This window comes from Heteronotia binoei, chromosome 3, assembly GCF_032191835.1.
Source record: "Heteronotia binoei isolate CCM8104 ecotype False Entrance Well chromosome 3, APGP_CSIRO_Hbin_v1, whole genome shotgun sequence".
NCBI classification, from domain to species: Eukaryota; Metazoa; Chordata; class Lepidosauria; order Squamata; family Gekkonidae; genus Heteronotia; species Heteronotia binoei.
This window is the reverse complement of record NC_083225.1, coordinates 176,317,842-176,336,905: the sequence shown is the minus strand read 5'-3', so window position 1 is coordinate 176,336,905 and position 19,064 is coordinate 176,317,842. Positions and strand designations below refer to the sequence as shown.

Sequence of the window (19,064 nt, the reverse complement as noted above, 5' to 3'; positions counted from 1 at the left end):
TACAAGCACAGACTTTTGATCTTATATATCAGACTACTGAGAGGTTCTTAATCCATTCACAGTTACTTAGATCTTTATATTGAGAGGCTTTTGTTCCAGTGTTTTCCCAAACACACTAGTTCACTTCATTTCTATAGTCGCTGACTCTTTTTTTCTTTGGGGCCCTGAAGGCCGGTTCCCTCTTCCTGGTACCCAAACTCTTCTCTTTGGAACAACAGTACTACTCTTGTGTACTTTTACATCTCTACAGGCAGTTCCTAATCCCACCAGACCAAGGATCTCTTTATTCTTCAGAGAGAACTCTCCTTGTTAGACTAGGTAGAGAATCTTCTTTCCCTAGATCTATTCCCTCTCCTTTGGCCTGAATGGGAGTCTTCTCTACTACCCAAACATCCTTGCCAAACTTTCCCCCAGCTCTCCTGTCTGTGTTCAAACTGCTCTCAGCTAATGCTGAATTCAGACTGCATTCAATCAGGGTAGAAATCTGACTCTGTCAGCACGGAACCCTTTTTCTGATAGGGCTATTTGTAAACAGTCTCAATACACGTCTCTTCACAGTTAAGGCAAGAATCTGAATCTGACTTTTCCTCAGCATCCTGCCCCCAAAACAGGCACCCTGTGAGATAGGTGAGACTGAGAGAGCTCTTTCGAGAACTGCTCTTGAGCAGAAGGGCTCTGAGAGAGTTTTGACTGAGCCAAGGTCACTCCAGCAGTTGCATGGTTCTCCCAGGTAAGAGTCCACACACTTAACAACTACACCAAACTGGCTGTCTGAGAGTCCTCCAAGGAATACTGAGAGACCTCCAAGGAATACTCTGTGACACGGAGGCAGGCAATGGCAAACTGCTTCTGAATGTCTCTTGCCTTGAAAACCCTACTGGGTCACCATAAATCAGTTGCCAGTTTTACAACGAAACTGAGAAAGCCCTGCAGTGGTGCAGGGGTGAGGGGGGCGGGATCGGAGCAGGGGTAATGCTGGAAAACCCACCAGGTAGGATCGCTGTTGCTGCTGTGTTGTGATGGCACCTGAATGAAGCTGTGTGTCCTCTTATACTTTATTTATTAGATTTCTATTCCACCCTTTTCTGAAGGCTCAGAGCAGATATGAAAAAATATGATGCCGAGAAACAGGAGGCTTGTTGAAAATTCCCCCAAATCTTCTTTAGTGTTCCAACAGTACAATTCTCTGCAAGTTATTCCATTCTAAGTCCACTTATTTCCGTGACTTAGACTTGTGGCTTTGGATAGGATTTCACGGTCTATCTCCTACGAGCAATATTATATTGTCTATTCACTTTGACCTTATGTAGATTTTTTTTTCCCCTTCAAGGGAAGAATCTGGGTTTGTAATTTTGTAATGATTCTTTTTTAAAAGGCTTCAGTCAGCTTACGCTCAGTGCATCAAGGAGCTGGAGACCAAAAAAGTGGAGATGCTTGTCTTGAAACAGCAGTGTGAAAATCAACAAAAAGAGCTAAACCAGGTAATTCCGGTAGGAGTCTTTCAGAAACTGATGTTGCAAAATCTTTCCACAAACACAAGTAAGGCAAATTATGATCTGGGCTCTGCTGCCACTTTGAAGCTTGTTGGAGTTGTTCATCCAGAGGTTTAGAAAGACGCTCTCTGGGATAACCATGTGCCTGGAATAGCTTCTTGCCATTTTTGCCAGGTACTGCAGCTGCCCTGAATCAGTCATCCTCCAGCTTCCTGTCTTGGGGGAACCCATCAGCTATGGAACCCTTGCATGTTGCAGAGGATTCTGGGATGGATTTTTATGGCACAGTGCTGTTCACAGGAACTGTCCACCTGGCCTGTTGACAGTTTCTATGCGAATGGACAATGAACTGTAGAATAAGGCCTACTCTAGACTGACAGCAGCAGGAAATTGATCAATATAATTAGACAATGCATCTTCCAGAGAAGCTCTTCTGCTGTTGATATGGGGTGATGAAATTGTGATGAAAATACAGGCTGCATCTGCTTGGTGAGGATTTGCCTTTTGGCATTTATTGCCACTGTGAATGCAGTAGCATGAATATTGGAAATGGGCTTCTGAGCCAGAGTTTTCTTTGGTCTTTCTTCTGTCAGCTTTCATTTTCCCTGCGTTTTTCCCTGCTGTACCACTGGAGAGCTTTTTAAAAAATTAATCTGCATTGCTATAGCATTATAACAGTTGCTATAGCATTATAGCAATTACCTTTAAAAAAAAAAGTGTTCCAAAAGCCCTCCAGGTGTGCTGTAGAGAAAATGAAGGACATGAGGGGCTGATAGAAAGATATGGTCAGGATCCTTTGAAACGCACAGCTTCATTTTCGGATGGTGTGATGGCATATTTGGACCATGTTTTTTTCTCAAAATATCTGAGAAAAGCAGGTTTAAAAAGGAACATACCAAAACCTAGAGTTGGAAGGGACCTCCAGGGTCTAGTCCAATCCCCTGCACAATGCAGGAAACTCACAGACACCTCCCCCTAAATTCACAGGATCCATATTGCTGTCAGATGGCCATCTAGCCTCTGTTTATAAACCTCCAAGGAAAGAGAGCCCACCACCACTTCCTGAGGAAGCCTGTTCCACTGAGGAACCGCTCTAACGGTCAGGAAGTTCTTCCTAATGTTGAGCCGGAAACTCTTTTGATTTAATTTCAACCCATTGGTTCTGATCCTACCTGAACCTACAATTATTTGTTTTGTTTATTTATAGCCTGCCTTTTTTTTGTATGAGACTAAAGTCAGATTACAACATATAAAACCAATGCAATCAGACATCCAGGCAACAGTGCAGTAGAACCAGGAAGGCATGGCATACCAGAAGCAATGCAGAAGATGGATTACAGAGGTAGAAAAGTATGTGGTTAAAGCAAGATAGTAGCATGGTAAATAATGCAATAGACGATGTCCTTATAAAAGCACCCTACTAATCCATTCCATTATATGATAACCTTTATAAAGACACCCTTCTGAACATTTCTGTTTTACACAGTCTGGATGATAGACATGTGGGAGCCTTTCTGCCTTCCTCAGACAAGGTGGGAGCCTCAACAGAGGTTCAGACAGTTACCAGTCTTACCTGTTTGCAGGCAGCACGTTTAAAAGGCCCTGACCTGTATGGCCTAGGGTAGCCCAGTCTTAACAGTTCTCAGAAATTAAGCAGAGTGGGGCCTGGCTAGTATTTGGATGAGAGACCACCACGGAAGTCCAGAATCACAACACAGAGGCAAGCAATGGGAAACCACCTCTGATAATCTCTTGCTTAAAAAACCCTATGGCAGGGATGTCAAACATGTTGCCCGAGAGCCAAATCAGGCCTCCGGAGGGCTCCTATCAGGCCCGCGAGCAACTCACTGTTGTATGTTTCCTTCTCCCTCTCTTGCTTCCTTCTGCATTACAACTTGCTTTGCCAGACTTGCTCAATCGCACAGGAGCTACAGAGCAAAGCTCCTCCCTTGGGGAGGAAGTGGGGGAAGGAGAGCTAGCTTTGCCAGGCTCTCTCAATTGCATAGCAGAGCCTCTCTTCCTTCTGTTGGCTGAGGCTCAACAAGCCAGTGAGGTGGTCTAAGGCTGAGTGTGTGTGTTTGTCTGTGTTCTTTACAAAGTTTATATCTCCCCTGCCTGGCATTACATTTTATGATACACATGGCCCGACCCAACAAGGTGACGACCTGGCCCTCATAGCAATTGAGTTCGATACCCCTGCCCTATGGAGTCACCATACGTCAGCTGTGACTTGACGGCACTTTACGCACACACACCTTCAAAGGCTTTTGCTCAGCTGAGCCAAGCTGTCTCTGCGCTTCAGAGCAGGAGACGTAGTCCTGTAGATATGCGGGGCCAGTAACTTGAATTGTACTTGGTAACTGACTAATAACCAATGAAGTAAGTGCAGAATGGGTGCAATATGCATAGTCTGCCTCACTTCTGATAGTAACCAGGTTGTAGCATTCTGTACTGACTGGAGTTTCTGAGTTAGAGCAGGCCCCCACAGCTGCCCAAAACAAGTGTGTAATAAATCTCCATACTGGTATTTGTTACCTTCCAACATCTCAGTAATGGTAAAGGGACAACTTGTGTGTAAGTATAAAAATCTCTGAAAAGGTCAATAGTAATTCCATTGCTGCTTTGTATGTTGGCATCCAGAAGGGTAATACTTTCTGAGAAGAGCCAGTTTGGGGCAGTGGTTAAGTGTGCGGACTCTTATCTGGGAGAACCGGATTTGATTCCCCACTCCTCCACTTGCACCTGCTGGATTGGCCTTGGGTCAGCCATAACTCTCGTAGGAGTTGTCCTTGAAAGGGCAGCTGCTGTGAGAGCTCTCTCAGCCCCACCCACCTCATAGGGTGTCTGTTGTGGGGGAAGGAGACAAAGGAGATTGTAAGCCGCTCTGAGACTCTGATTCAGAGAGGTAGGTAGGTAGGTAATTTTATTTATATCCCGCCCTCCCCGCCGGAGCAGGCTCAGGGCGGCTAACAACATCATAAGGGTGGGGTACAAATCTGTGGTCGTCTTCTGTTCTAAATGTTCCATGAATTTATTGTTATCTCCTCATTTGTTGCTGGCAAAAAGATTTTGGAAACTTGCAATCTTCATTGTACTACTGGGACAGAATAGAACACTCCAGGAAACATAACCTTCAAGGCTGTGTTGAATGCAAGAGATCAGCCCATTAAATCACACCGGTAGCAAATCCTGTATTTTCTTTGTTTTAGTGCCATTTTCCTCTTCAGCAGGCTTCCAAAAGTTATTTCCGATTGTTCCTGTAGACAAAATAGCGACCTCACTTAGAGAAATGACAGATGTCTCTCTAAGACTTGCCTAAAATCAGTCTCTCAGACATCACATGGTGGTGTCTAAGCCTCATTGGATTTATTTAATTTGTTGTCTTTATGTTATTTATAGTGTACTTTTCTGATTGAGACTCAGTGAGTCAGTTCAATCAATAGGATGAGAGTCATCTAATAAACAGTGTAATGGGACTAGGATAACATAAATCTTGGGAGATTACACACACACACGCGCGCACGCACCCCTCCATTTCAGATTCTTCTGCTCAGAGATCAGGAGAAAGCCTTGTTGCTTTTCCTCCAGTCTCATCACTGCAGGAACAGATGATGATCATAGTTTTCACATTAGAGAAATCCCTACATTCAAAGAATTCACTGTTTTGTTCCTGGCAATTAGCAAAATGAGAGAAGAGGGTGGAAGGAGCAGAAGAGGGAATGCACAAGTTGAAAAAAGCCTAACCAGTCCTAAATAGGGACACCCTTTTTAATTCAGAAGGCTGTAGTTCTGCCTAGGAATGTATAGGACTTGATCTTTTCCCGGAATGAATCTGGGGGAGGGAGAGCAATATCCACAATTCCACTGAAGAAGAAGAAGAGTTGAATTTATACCCTGCCCTTCACTTGGAGTCTCAGAGCGGCTTACAATCTCCTTCCCTTTCTCTCCCCACAACAGACACCCTGTGAGGTAGGAGGGACTGAGAGAGCTCTGAGAGAACTGCTCTTGAGAGAACAGTTCTGCAAGAACTGTGGCTGACCCAAGGTCACCCTACTGGCTGCAACTCAGGAGCCACATGGGGCCCTTTGACATATATATGAATATATGAAGCTGCCTTATCCAGAATCAGACCCTCGGTCCATCAAAGTCAGTATTGTCTACTCAGACTGGCAGCAGCTCTCCAGGGTCTCAAGCTAAGGTTTTTCACGCCTATTTGCCTGGACCCTTTTTTAGTGGAGATGTCAGGGATTGAACCTGGGACCTTCTGCTTACCAGGCAGATGCTCTACCACTGAGCCACCATCCCTTCCCCCTGACATACCCCCTGGGGCTCTTCTGAGCACCATTCCCCAATGTGGCCTCAGGAGAGAGGGCACAGCTCTTGCCAGGAAAATCTTGTGGTTGGCAGGGGGTTCCCACCTTGAAGTAGCTTCAGCTGGAAGAATGGATATGCTGCATACCTCCCTGAAGTGCAGGCCTCATGCCAGAGATGGAGGTGAATATGGCTCTTCTGGTTGATGGCACAGCTGACCTGTGGAGTGGGTACCACTCTCAATATATTTCTGTTTGTTTGTTTGTTTTCTGAATCCCAATAATGGTGTTTTGCAAAACTAGTCTGCGATCCACAAATCCATCTGCCGTCTAATGGCAATGAAAGAAAGGCCAACAATGCACAGTCTGCAGGTGGATTTCTAACCCCTCCAATCAGTCCCTTTTTATCCTGACTATTAATTTTAATGTAAAATGTTACAGGTGGACTCACGGTTTGGTTGAAAGCTGATGGGCAATTTGTCTTTAACTATCTTTTACTCCCTCAAATCCATTGCCCTGTGGCACCGAACCAGAAAGACAGGTGGATTAAAGTATAAATTTTAAGTTGCCCCAAGTAGCGTAGCCCATTTATTCAGAATCATAAGACATTCTGAAATCTCTCTGCTATCACTAATATGGTCAGAAGGGTCGGCGTATTGGAACCAGAGAGCCTCAAAAGTTGGGCGGTAGGTGAAAGACGATACGATCTGAAGCTCTGCCTCCCATTCTCTCTCTCTCTCTCTTTTTGGGCCACGTTTTGCTGCAGATAAGGGACCGTCTTTATCAGGAAGCGCAGTCCCATCGCTCTGAGGTGGAAAGAATGAGGACAGAAATCTCTGACCTGACAGAAGAGCTTCATCAGAAGGAGATCACTATAGCAACTATCACGGAGAAAGCTGCTCTTCTGGAAAGGCAGTTACAAATGAAATTAGAGATAAAAGAGAAAATGTTAGGGAAACAACAGGTATGCAAACTGAATAAAAAATCGGCACTGGTCAGTTGACCGTTGTGGAGATTAGCACCTATTGATAGCCACGAAAGCAATTACTTCACAGAATATGAGGGGAAACAGTCTGGTCAAAGCCGGAAATAAGCCTGTTGGTCTCCCACTAATATTACCATGTCATATAGAAGCAAATAATCCAGACTTTATGTTATTACAATCCATAAACAGCTTTTCTATCTGCATTTCTTCCTGCCGCTCCTCATGAGCGTACCGGCAAAGTAAAAATGTTTAGGCACCGTGCCCTTAAACCTTAATAACCAATCCTGAGTATTGTACAGGCCTTCCTGAATTGTAACAGTTCAAACTGAATGCCTAAATGTTCCCTCATTTTTTTTAATCCACCCTCCCTCTTGTAGAAGAAATGTTCATTTTCAAAGAATACCTCAAAGGAGAAAACCAAAACCTTTCTTCTTGGCATGGTAGTTTTTCCATGTAGGAGGTGTTTTCATACACAGGGCAACAGCGAAACATGGGATTGCTCACCTGTAGTGCTGATGTTCTGTGGCAAGCCCGTTTGAGATGCTTTCATGCACACAGCAGGGGCATCAGCACAGGGGCTGTGTCTGTGCAGTGTAATTGATCTCATGCTGCAGAGGTGAATGCATAAAGAATGCACCCACATGGGCAGGATAACACATGCAAAAGCTCGCACACACGGAATTATTTATGTGTCTGTCAGATCTTCTTCATTCCATCTTCCTTCTAAGAAGCACTATGCCTAATCGTGTTACAAAGTCCTTGTGTCCCTCACGGGTCTGCCTCAGGTCCCGTTAACAGAGATGCTCTGGGAGTTCTGTCCTCTACACACTGGCCCAGTTTGGATCAAGATTTTGAGGAGAAGGGGCCAGTTTGGTGTACTGGTTAAGTGTACAGCTCTTACCTGGGAGAACCGGGTTTGATTCCCCACTGTTCCACTTGCAGCTGCTGAAATGGCCTTGGGTCAGCCATAGCTCTCGCAAGAGTCATCCTTGAAAGGGCAGCTTCTGGGAGACCTCTCTCAGCCCCAACTACCTCACAGGGTGTCTGTTGTGGGGAAGAAGGTAAAAGAGATTGTGAGCCGCTCTGAGACTCTGATTCAGAGAGAAGGGCGGGGTATAAATCTGTGGTCTTCTTCCTCCTCCCCCACCCCCACCCCATGCCATGACCTGAAATGGTTCCTGGGCAAACAGTAATTCCCTAGTGTGTTTTGGGTCTGAAAAAATGGTACAAGGAAGCCATTTTGGTCTAAATCTGGGTTGGAACCACACACACCTGAGAATCGCATTCTGAACATTGAGCTCCCAGAGTACACCTGTCAGTAGGATCCATAAAAGATATGTGGGGTGTGTGAGGTCTTTGCAACAGATGACTAGGGCCTCAGCATGGTGTATGTTATTTCCCTCTCCTTCACTTTATCTTCCCAACAGTCCTACAAGGTTTGGTTAAGATGAGAGACTCTGACCAGCTCAAGTCACTAAGTGAGCCTTCATACATGAGTGAACACAAGAACATAAAAGAAGCCATGTTGGATCAGGCCAGTGGCCTATCCAGTCCAACACTCTGAGTCACACAGTGGCCAAAAAAACCCGAAGTGCCATCAGGAGGTTCACAAATGGGGCTAGAAGCCCTTCCACTTTGCCCCCCCCCCCCAAGAACCAAGAATACAGAGCATCACTGCCCCAGACAGTTTGAGTGAGGATGTGAACATGAGTTTCCCCAAATCTAGCCCAATACTCTAGCCACTTTGTCATACTGGGTTGCGTATGAATATAGCTAAATGCAGAACCAGTGTGGGTAGTGGTTAAGGGTGTTGGCCCAAGCTTGTTCCATGCCAGCACACTGAGTCACACAAGGGAAGCCAACATCTAAGTGGGATCTGGGAACCTCCGGAATTACAGCTGCTTTCCGGACTAAAGTGTAGATGACTGGGGAAGGCAATGGCAAACCACCCCATAAAAAGTCTGCCATGAAAACGTTGTGAAAGTAACGTCACTCCAGAGTCGGAAACGACTGGTGCTTGCACAGGGGACCTTTCCTTTCCTTCCAGACTACAGCGTTCCATTCCCCTGGGGGAAAAGGGATGCTTGAGAAGTTGAACTCTGTGTACCCCACTGAGGTTCCTGCCCTCCCCATTCTCCACCCCCAAATCTCCAGGGGTTGCCCAACATGGATCTGGCAACCCTGCCCCCACCTCACCCCCTGCCAGCAGCCAGGAGGCCTGGGAATCCTCAGTCACATTCTGCCTAACCTCTTTGCCTAACCTACAAGTATTGACGTGAGTGATAATAATGCACTGTGTGAGAACTGGGCTCAGAGAGCCAGTCTGGTGTAGTGGTTAAGTGTGTGGACTCTTATCTGGGAGAACCGGGTTTGATTCCCCACTCCTCCACTTACAGCTGCTGGAATGGCCTTGGGTCAGCCATAGCTCTGGCAGAGGTTGTCCTTGAAAGGGCAGTTTCTGTGAGAGCTCTCTCAGCCCCACCCACCTCAAAGGGTGTCTGTTGTGAGGGGAGAAGATATAGGAGATTGTAAGCCTCTCTGAGTCTATGATTCAGAGAGAAGGGCGGGGTATAAATCTGCAGTCGTCTTCATCTATTTTCTTTAACTCTGCATGAATATTGCATTAGAAGTTTCATTGCATTACATGATAAATGCATCAGTAAATCTGGTCCCTGTGAAGATAAAATGGAGGGGAGGAGAACTCTGTAAGCTGCTTTGGGTTCCCCACCGGGGAAAAAAGCAGGTCGTAAATGAATTAATAATAAATGTTCAAAGTAGAGATGGGAACCTGGGAAATGTACACTGGACAATAATAACTCAGCTGTGCATTGCAACTTTTAAAATGCAGTTCAAAGCAGAGTTATGCCCTGCTAAGACCATTGACTTGAGTGGACTTTGAAGGATGTACCTTTGCTTCGGATTTCACAGTTAACGTTTTGCAACATGTCATAGACTGCTTGGAAGATAACAGCAAAAGAAAAAAAAGTCTCTTTTGTCTGCTCATCAAAAATCATTGTTTTTCCTGCCACGTGATACTGGGACCTTACCTGATGAGAACTTTCAAGGTTCTGAGATGGAAGATGTTGTGTGGATCCAGGGGTAGCCAAACTGTGGCTCGGGAGCCACATGTGTCTCTTTCACACATATTGTGTGGCTCTTGAAGTCCCCACCACCCCTTTGGCTGGTGGCTTGGAGAATGCATTTACAGTTGCTGGATTTCTGCCTCTCCCTCCCTCCCTCCTCTCAAACATCTAACATTCATGTATTGCGGCTCTCAAACATCTGATGTTTATTTGATGTGACTCTTATGTTAAGCAAGTTTGGCCACCTCTGCTTTTACGCTGATTGCTTTGCATCCCTTTTGAAAATACAAGATATGCCAGTGAAGAGCTTGATCCTAAAGTAAGAACTTGGTTTGTTAGATTGTGTACTCCAGAGAATAAAATTACATTCCCATTTCTGTTTCAACGAGTCTAACAAGGTCTCTAGTTACAGTTATGAAGGAAACCTCTGTTTACCTTTGCTCTTGGCCCTTTGCCACAAACCCCCAAATACTAGGACGGATAATCTGTTTTGTTCAAATTGAGCAGTTTACATAAATAACGCTTTGTTTTTCGTGTTTCCACAATTTCAAACAGTCACATTATTGCTTTGGGTTTTATTGTCTTAGAACTGGAACAGAGTGCTTTAGCCTGTACTGATCTGTACTGTTGAAGAAGAAAGGCAGGCTCAGCACATCATCGACATCCTTTGTAGATGCCAATAAAGCTGCGGGCAGCACACACATTTGTGTTTTTCGGTGTGTTATTTGATAAAAGCACAGCTGATCAGATAAAGTGCAAGAATCTGCAAAACTGAATTTTACCCGAAGACTTTTTTTATGGCTGGCGTAAGTCACACAGCTTCTCCCGCTCTCGGGACTAAATAAGTAAGGTCCCTTTTACCCATTTGCCTGAGCCATTTTAGGATGGACACTTGGATGTGAAGTAAACAGGATTAAATCAATTTCAGTTCAGGCGCTGGATTAAGCTGCTTGTTGTGCAAAATGCTGAATACAGGTATTGACTTAAGTGATAATAACGCACTGTGTGAGAACTAGGCTCAGGCTATTTTCTTTTAACTCCGCATGAATAGTTGTTGTGTTAGAAGTTTCATTGCATTACATGATAAATGTATCAGCAAATCTGGTCCCTGTTTTATATGCCATCTTCTGGAAAATATTAGAACCTCTCTGCGCAACAAACAATATTGATCTTATACTAGCACTTTGTTGAGGATGCTGGAAGAATGATCTGTTAGAGAGATTTTTGCCTCTCCTCACAGAACTACAGTTCTCAGGATTCTCTGGGGAGAAGAAGAAATGGTTAAGCCTAGGTTGCTTCCACACAGAGATATTTCTCCACCTAGGCATTCAAACTGATGCACTTTTTTAAAAAACATCTGTATCTTTGATATTCTGTTTCCCAAACTTGCTCTACTGTGATGGTTTTTGAAGGAATGAGTCCAAGTAAGCTGACTGAAAGGGTTTGTTTGCATTTTCACACTCTGCAAAGGCATGATGCCTGAGAGAGCCAGTTTGGTGTAGTGGTTAAGTGTGCGGACTCTTATCTGGGAGAACCAGGTTTGATTCCCCATTCCTCCACTTGCACCTGCTAGCATGGCCTTGTGTCAGCCATAGCTCTAGCAGAGTTGTCCTTGAAAGAGCAGCTGCTGTGAGAGCTCTTTCAACCCCACCCACCTCTCAGGGTGTCTGTTGTGGGGGAAGGAGATAAAGAAGATTGTAAGCCACTCTGAGACTCTGATTCAGAGAGAAGGGCAGGGTATAAATCTGCGGTCTTCTTCTGCAGTGCCGTTTTCTCACCATCAGTCCGTTGCAACCATTATTTTTCCAACTTTTTTTTCTTCTACTGTGGCACTGCAGGACTTTTTTTTTTTTACCACTTTCTGTTAAAAATCAGCGATTGCAGGCACTTACAGTGTTATAGCACTATAACAATCTAGCATCGTCTATCTATTTCTGTTTGAAATATGAAACGAGCTATTATAGTGCTATAATGCATGTGTGAAGAAAAGAGCCCAAAGAGGAGGGATGGTGGGTGAGTCACCGTGGCAACTATAACAACCACACCTACAAGAGCTAGTGCAGAATCACTGCAGGGCATCTGCAGAAAGGAAAAGCCAGTGAAAACATGGAAAGCGTTTTTACAGATTCTCTTTGTGGAAGCTCTGCTGCCAATGTACATTCTTCCGTGTTTTAGGTCCAAGGTGATCTAAGCGGCATCCATCCTTTCACTTTAAAAATCATGTTTTTAATCTAATATAATGAGATCTTCCTTAGAGAGCGGTTAAGCTTTTCACCTGTGTTTCAGCCATTAGCAGTCCAGTATGGTAGCTCCGGTACACCTACCAAAGAGTGAATTCATGCAGGCCTCTTTACCCCTCTTGTATAACGAGGCCCCTCGTTATCTTGTGCAGGAGCGTTTTGCATGCTCCCTGCTCACAGCTATGCACACTTATACAACCAGTCCACAATGAAACTTAAACAACCCATCCGCAGTGAAACTAAATGCTGATAACCAGGGGTCGTTTTGTAGACAAATAGGTGGTGGAGCTCATCCAGGGATTGTTATGCAGCTGCACCTGCTATTCAATGGCCAAGGGAGGTGGAACTCTCAGAAGGAGGAGGTGGAACTCTCAGAAAGGTTCAGGAGCTGTGCTCCTGTGAGCTCCTGCTGAATCTGAGGCCTGCTAACTGGGCACAGGGCCGTTGTCTAAGGTTATAAAATAGATACGAGAATCTGTATGTATTCTGTTTTGGCAAGTGGCATGAGAACTGGATTTCAGTTCCTAAATTCATGGGTCATTTTTTATTTGCAGTGAATTCTTTTAAGGTCAGGAAAACCAGGCGCTTCCTCTCACAGTCAAGCCCTTTTAAGTCCCACTCATTTCAGTGGGAGAGAAAAGCTTGCGCTTAATCCTGTCCTGTTCAGACCAGTGGGTTTTTATATTGACCAGATTGTGCCCTGTTTGCTTAAGAGCAGTGGTCAACTTTAAAAAAAAATAGAAGTAGGATTCTCCCCCCCCCCAAAAAAAAGACATTGTTTTTTTCAACATGAGCGTACTGTAATTTTACAGAGACAGATTTTGAAAGAAACATGTCGTCGTGATTTCAGCACTTTGTCTGCATTTTTCCTTTGGCAAAAAAAGCGACTGGAGGGAGCAATGTAATGGAAATATTTACAAATCTCGTAGTGAAGGATTTCTTTTATGCCTCTCTAAGACTTCCAAGGCAAGAAAATTCAAATGAGCTGAATGATTTAAGAACAACAAAAAAAAAGAAACCTGCCAAGGAGCAGGCACTGCCTTGAATGCAGGGTTCATTGAGCATTTGTAAGATGATGTTTTCATATTACATAGGCTATTATTCTTTCTCCCCCATTTATCTTCTTTGCTGTTTCTAGAGGCAGTTCCGCCGGCGTTATCATTTACTTTAAATGTTCTGTGATTACATATGGTAAATAAGTAGCAAAAACGTTGCTTTGTGCCTGTTTTCTTTGCCGAAGTGTACGAATTCAATTACGGCAGAGTTGTAAATAAACGGATCTCTCTCTTTTTTTTTTTTTTTGTCTTTTTAATTTCCTTCACTAGATGATAGATATGTATGAGAAAGAAGACAAGGCCTATTCAGATTCCGCTCATCGGCCGGAGCACGAAGACGAAAGTTTACGCGACAAATTCGTTCAATCGCCAGAGGACACCAAAGCGTTTTTCCTGGTGAACTCTGCTACGTACTTCAGAAGGAATGGTGTCAACCACACTGCAATGAAAATGCAAGAAAAGGAAGAGAGGTACCTGGCTACAATGCAAATAACTGTACTTTTGTCTTCTCTAAACTCTTTTCCCCCCCTTGAAAATCATAGAAGGGGTCATAGGGGAGGGACGGTGGCTCAGTGGTAGAGCAACTGCTTGGGAAGCAGAAGGTCCCAGGTTCAATCCCTGGCATCTCCAAAAAAGGGTCCAGGCAAAGAGGTGTGAAAAACCTCAGCTTGAGACCCTGGAGAGCCGCTGCCAGTCTAAGAAGACAATACTGACTTTGATGGACCAAGGGTCTGATTCAGTATAAGGCAGCTTCATATGTTCATATATGTTCATATGTCATATAGGTCATCTAGTTCGGAGTACCGGTCCATGGCCTGTTAGCAACCGAACCTTGAGTTGTATAATTATTTCATTATATATTACAATGTAGTAATAAGAAAACAGCATTGGATTTATATCCCACCCTCTGCTCCAAATCTCAGAGTCTCAGAGCGGCTCACAATTTCCTTTACCTTCCTCCCTCACAACAGACACCCTGTGAGGTGGGTGGGCTGAGAGAGCTCTCCCAGAAGCTGCTCTTTCAAGGACAACTCCTATGAGAACTATGGCTGACCCAAGGCCATTCCAGCAGCTGCAAGTGGAGGAGTGGGGAATCAAACCCAGTTCTCCCAGATGAGAGTCCGTGCACTTACCACTACACCAAAGTAATAGAAATAAAGTGGACAATTGTATCATCCTGAAACCATCACCCTGCCCCAACCCACCCCTGGTCCATGGAAAAATTGTCTTCCACAAAACCAGTCCCTGGTGCCAAAAAGGTTGGGGACCGCTGATCTACTCCAACCTGCTTCGCAACACAAGATCAGCCTAAAGCATTCCTGATAAGTGTTCATCCAGCCACTGATTGAAGACTGCCAGTGAAGTCCACCTAATCCTGCATCCTGTTTTCAGAAAAGACCAACAAAGCTCTAAGCTACACAGGATGATGGGACTTTCAGAACTGGAACCCCAGATGCATTATGTGGCCCCACAGAGTACCGTAATTATGAGAGGTATCAGTCAGAGCAACGAAGCTGTGGGGATTCAGGTCAGACGCTTGGATTTTTCTGATTCAGTTTTGGCCTCTTCACTCTTCTAGCCTCAATTAGAAAAAAAAAAGACAGATATCTCTATTGTGCCTGCCTTTTTCCCCCAACTTGGGTTTAAAGCAGTCTGAGGAACGGGTTTCAGCGAGGGAAACAGTGTGCGGAGAGAAAAGCTTTTTTAAAAAAACCATCCAGTACTGTCATCACAGTCCATATCAGGGGCTCCACAGCTGCATTGTTAGGCTAAAATAACACAATGGAATTCCTAGGTGATCAAGCTTGAGTTAAGGATGAAGATGAAGAACTAGGAGTGTGAATTTGGTTTAAACCAAAGAGAATAAATACCCCCCCAAAAAAATATATTGGTATTGTCTGGGTCTCTTTAAATGTCTTCTGAGTTCATTCACTGAGTCGCGCCACTGCCACCATGGCAGCAGCATGGGCCGGCTTGGAGAAAGCTTTTAAAGAGACCTCTTTAAACGCTTTCTCCAAGCCAGCCCGCGCCACCACCACTGCAGCAGTGCAGCTTGATGAGTTCACTTGCTGAGTTGCACTGCTGCCACCACAGCAGCGCAGGCCAGCTTAGAAAAAGGAATTTAAAGAGACCGCTTTAAATGCCTTCTCCAAGCTGGCCTGTGCTGTGGCAGCACATCTTAAAAAAAAATGCCCCAGGGTGATAAAAGTCTTAGGTACTTAACAGATCTCTAGGGTATTGAACATCAGTAATTAAGGACAATGTGTAAAGTTTCAAAATACACTTTAACAAGGAAATTCACAAACAGCAAAGTAATACAATATGTGGTATAACGCAGTGCAGTAGCAAGATGCAGGTGGCTCTTAACAAGATTCCAGGTTGCTCTTAACAAATAGATACCAAGCTAGTCCAAAAATGTGGCTTCAGCAAACGCTATTCTTCTCTTGCCACTCCAGACTTGATCACCTTAAGAAAGTTGAGTTGAACCGGTAATTGATAATGTCCGATTTTGAGTAGCCTTAATCTTCATCACGCATAAATCTCAGAGCAATGTCCCCATATCTGATATAAATTCCAAGAGGGGAAAAAATAGTACTCCAACTGTGGGGACATCTATCGCCTTTCTTTGGATTGAAATATGATCCTTCTCCTAGGCTCAGCACAGCTTGGCAAGTGAACTCAGAAGGCATTTAAAGAGACTGTGGTATTTAAAGGCATTTAAGGAGACCTCAGTGGATGATGCAGTGCCTTCTTTGAGGTCCCATAGAATTGCACCCCCAGTCCAATCTTGTTAAAACTTGGGGAGGAGGTTTAGGAGAGGCATCAGCATCTGTGCTGCAAATTTGGTGTGTCTACCTGCAAAAGACAGCCACCCAGAGCCTCGAATACCCCCAGATCAGTTCTCCATTATACCCTATGGGGATGGTCCCTATAAGGTATAATGAAGCCAAGTAAATTTGGGTTTCCTGAACATTTACCCAAATCCCAACACCATACCAATATTCCTTGGCCCCAGGGTTTCCGCCTGCCATCTGCATTGTATGCCATTGTCCACCAACTTGGGTTTTTTTGTATTTGCAGCCACCTTTCAATTTTGAAACGAAAGGTTAGGCTGATTGGCCTAAGGCAGTGGTCTCCAATGTGGTACCCGCCAAGTGTTTTTAGAAAGTGAGCGGAGCCAAGTGAGGCTGTTGCCCAGCAAGGATTCTGATTGGACATTGAAGATTCCATCTGTCCTTATATCTTGGAGACTGAAGTGATTTCAGATGTCATATAAAAATAGCAGGCATTGGTAATGAGAAACGTAAACTAGGTCTCAATCAGTCCAGGAGGATGCACTGTCTGAATGCTGTGGTTTCTAATAGCTGTAAAAAGAGTAAGACTGATTCCCCACTAGCCTTGTACCGGTCTCGTGCTCCTTTTTTCCGCGGTGCTTCCATCTGATTTCGCACAAGCTGCCATGAATGCTATTGCCATATAAATCACCTTTATAAAGTTTATATCTCCGGTACTTCATGTTACATTTTATGGTACACGTGGCCCAGCCCTACAAATTGACGTTTATCTCAGATCAGACAGGTTAAAACGGATAAAAGGAAGTACTTCTTCACCCAAAGGGTGATTAACATGTGGAATTCACTGCCACAGGAGGTGGTGGCGGCCACAAGCATAGCCACCTTCAAGAGGGGGTTAGATAAAAATATGGAGCAGAGGTCCATCAGTGGCTATTAGCCACAGTGTGTGTGTGTGTGTGTGTGTGTGTATAATTTTTTTTTTGGCTACTGTGTGACACAGAGTGTTGGACTGGATGGGCCATTGGCCTGATCTAACATGGCTCCTCTTATGTTCTTATCCAGCCCTCATAATGAATGAGCTTGTCCTGACCTAGATAGCCCAAGCAAGCCTGATCTCATAAGATCTCAGAAGCTAAGCAGGGATGACTCTGGCAAGTACTTGGGTGGGAGACCTCCTTAGAATAACAGGAGTCAGGAGGTGGGGGCAGGCTTTATTCTGCTTTCGTGGGGGGGGGCGGCGGGATATAAATCGAATACAATAAATAAATAAATTCAGCCACCTCCCTGAATATCCTCCAGGCCCCCAGTAGGGGTCAGTCACCAGAGGTCACCATGCTTTCCGTGTGCGTACACACACGTGCACATGCGCGTATAAATATAAAAATACCAAACAAACAAGTTCAACACTTCTGCCCTAACCACTATACTACACTGGCTCGTATTGGGTGAACATTTAGAAATGTGTGTAATATTTCACTGCTGGACCTTTTCTTAATATATAGACAAGTAACATTAGGAAGAACTTCCTGACTGTTAGAGCGATTCCTCAGTGGAACAGGCTTCCTCGGGAGGTGGTGGGCTCTCCTTCCTTGGAGGTTTTTAAACAGAGGCTGGATGGCCATCTGACCCCAATGAAGATCCTGTGAATTTAGGGGGAGGTATTTGTGAGTTTCCTGCATTGTGCAGGGCGTTGGACTAGATGACCCTGGAGATCCCTTCCAATTCTATGATTCAGATAATGAAGCATTTAACTGTAAAATAAGATGCTATGCAATATGCAGAGTAGCAAATGCATGGAGTTATTGTAGAGAGCAACAAGGCATATATGGCTTGATGTCTTTGAACCTCTTCCTTGCTGTAGTTCCTGTGACAGCAGAATACTCCAAGTGAGTTTGACCCCCGGCTGCTTTTTACACAATGACACTTCAGGGCACCATAGTTTATTGTAGGCTCGCTCCGGCCAGGCCGCTGCAATTACATCAATTATAGCAGGAGGAAAACCAATGAAGCCGAGTTCACTGCTATTCTTCATACATTAATGTGAGGGAGCAGGCCGTTCTGTAATAGTCAGGGAACGATCATAATGTGATCATAATGGGTTTCATGACCTGAAAGGAAATGCAGCTTTGATGGGGACTGCTTCGCTGCCGACCTCTGCCAAGGAGGGAAAAGGTGGGTTGCCCTAATAAACTGCTCTCCTTGAACGGTCTTCTTCAGAAAAGGTGAATGTAGAGCGGGAGGAGGTGAAAATCTAACTCTCATTGCACTGTTCCTGCCCATCGCATTGCTATCATCATCACAACTCCATCAGGACCGTTTATGTAGACAATCTGTGTCACAGTTTTTCTTAACACAGATATGAGAATGCACTTATGTGTTTTGTCTAAATAATAATAATAAATTTTATTTGTATCCCGCCCTCCCTGCCTAGGCAGGCTCAGGGCGGCTGACAACATTTATACATATACAATAATAAATAAAAACTTTAAATTTACCAATAAAAACTTTAAACATTATATAAAAACCAGTTAGTATATTTAAAAGTTCATAATTTAAGTTGATCTGGCAGCAATGGTGGTATTCTGACGCTGGTTTCTGCCAGTTTAAATAATTCCATGGTGACGTAGGTCCTTAAACCAGGACCGTGTTGGCGGATCTTCAATTCACAATAGTTCAGCAGTCGATATATGCTCGTTTAAAGAGGACAGTCTTGCAGGCCCTGCGGAACTGATCAAGGTTCCGCAGGGCCCGCACCTCCTCAGGAAGCTGATTCCATAGGGCAGGGGCCGCGGCTGAAAAGGCCCGTGCTCTGGTATTCTGGAGCTTGATCTCTTTCGGCCCAGGGATAGTCATTTTATTTTTTCCGGCTGACCTCAGTGCCCTCTGGGGTTCATATGTAAATGGGGTAAATACAGTGCAGCTAGTGTTACCAATTGCAAACTTCCAGCAAGGGATCCCCTGCCTCCACAGTCTTATTTCCCACCACTCTGTGGAGGGAGGAAAAAAGGGGAAGAGAATGGCATCTGGCCTGGAAGTGGCATAACTTCCAGGTTACACTCTAGGACCACTCCCTCCCCAGTGTCTGTGCTATTTAGCAGAGGGA

General features: G+C 44.6%; 1 protein-coding gene across 2 annotated transcripts in view; it reads left to right on the top strand.

Annotated features, from left to right (window-relative positions):
- The window catches only part of DEUP1 (deuterosome assembly protein 1), a 95,729-nt gene that overhangs the window by 51,892 nt on the left and 24,773 nt on the right, over positions 1-19,064 (top strand). The window contains exons 9-11 of one of the 2 annotated variants that reach the window (XM_060234945.1): positions 1,376-1,481; positions 6,570-6,767; positions 13,437-13,636. In XM_060234945.1, the coding sequence (XP_060090928.1) occupies positions 1,376-1,481; positions 6,570-6,767; positions 13,437-13,636 (504 nt within the window). The remainder of the gene's footprint in view (positions 1-1,375; positions 1,482-6,569; positions 6,768-13,436; positions 13,637-19,064) is intronic. The other variant, XM_060234946.1, reaches the window with a different exon arrangement.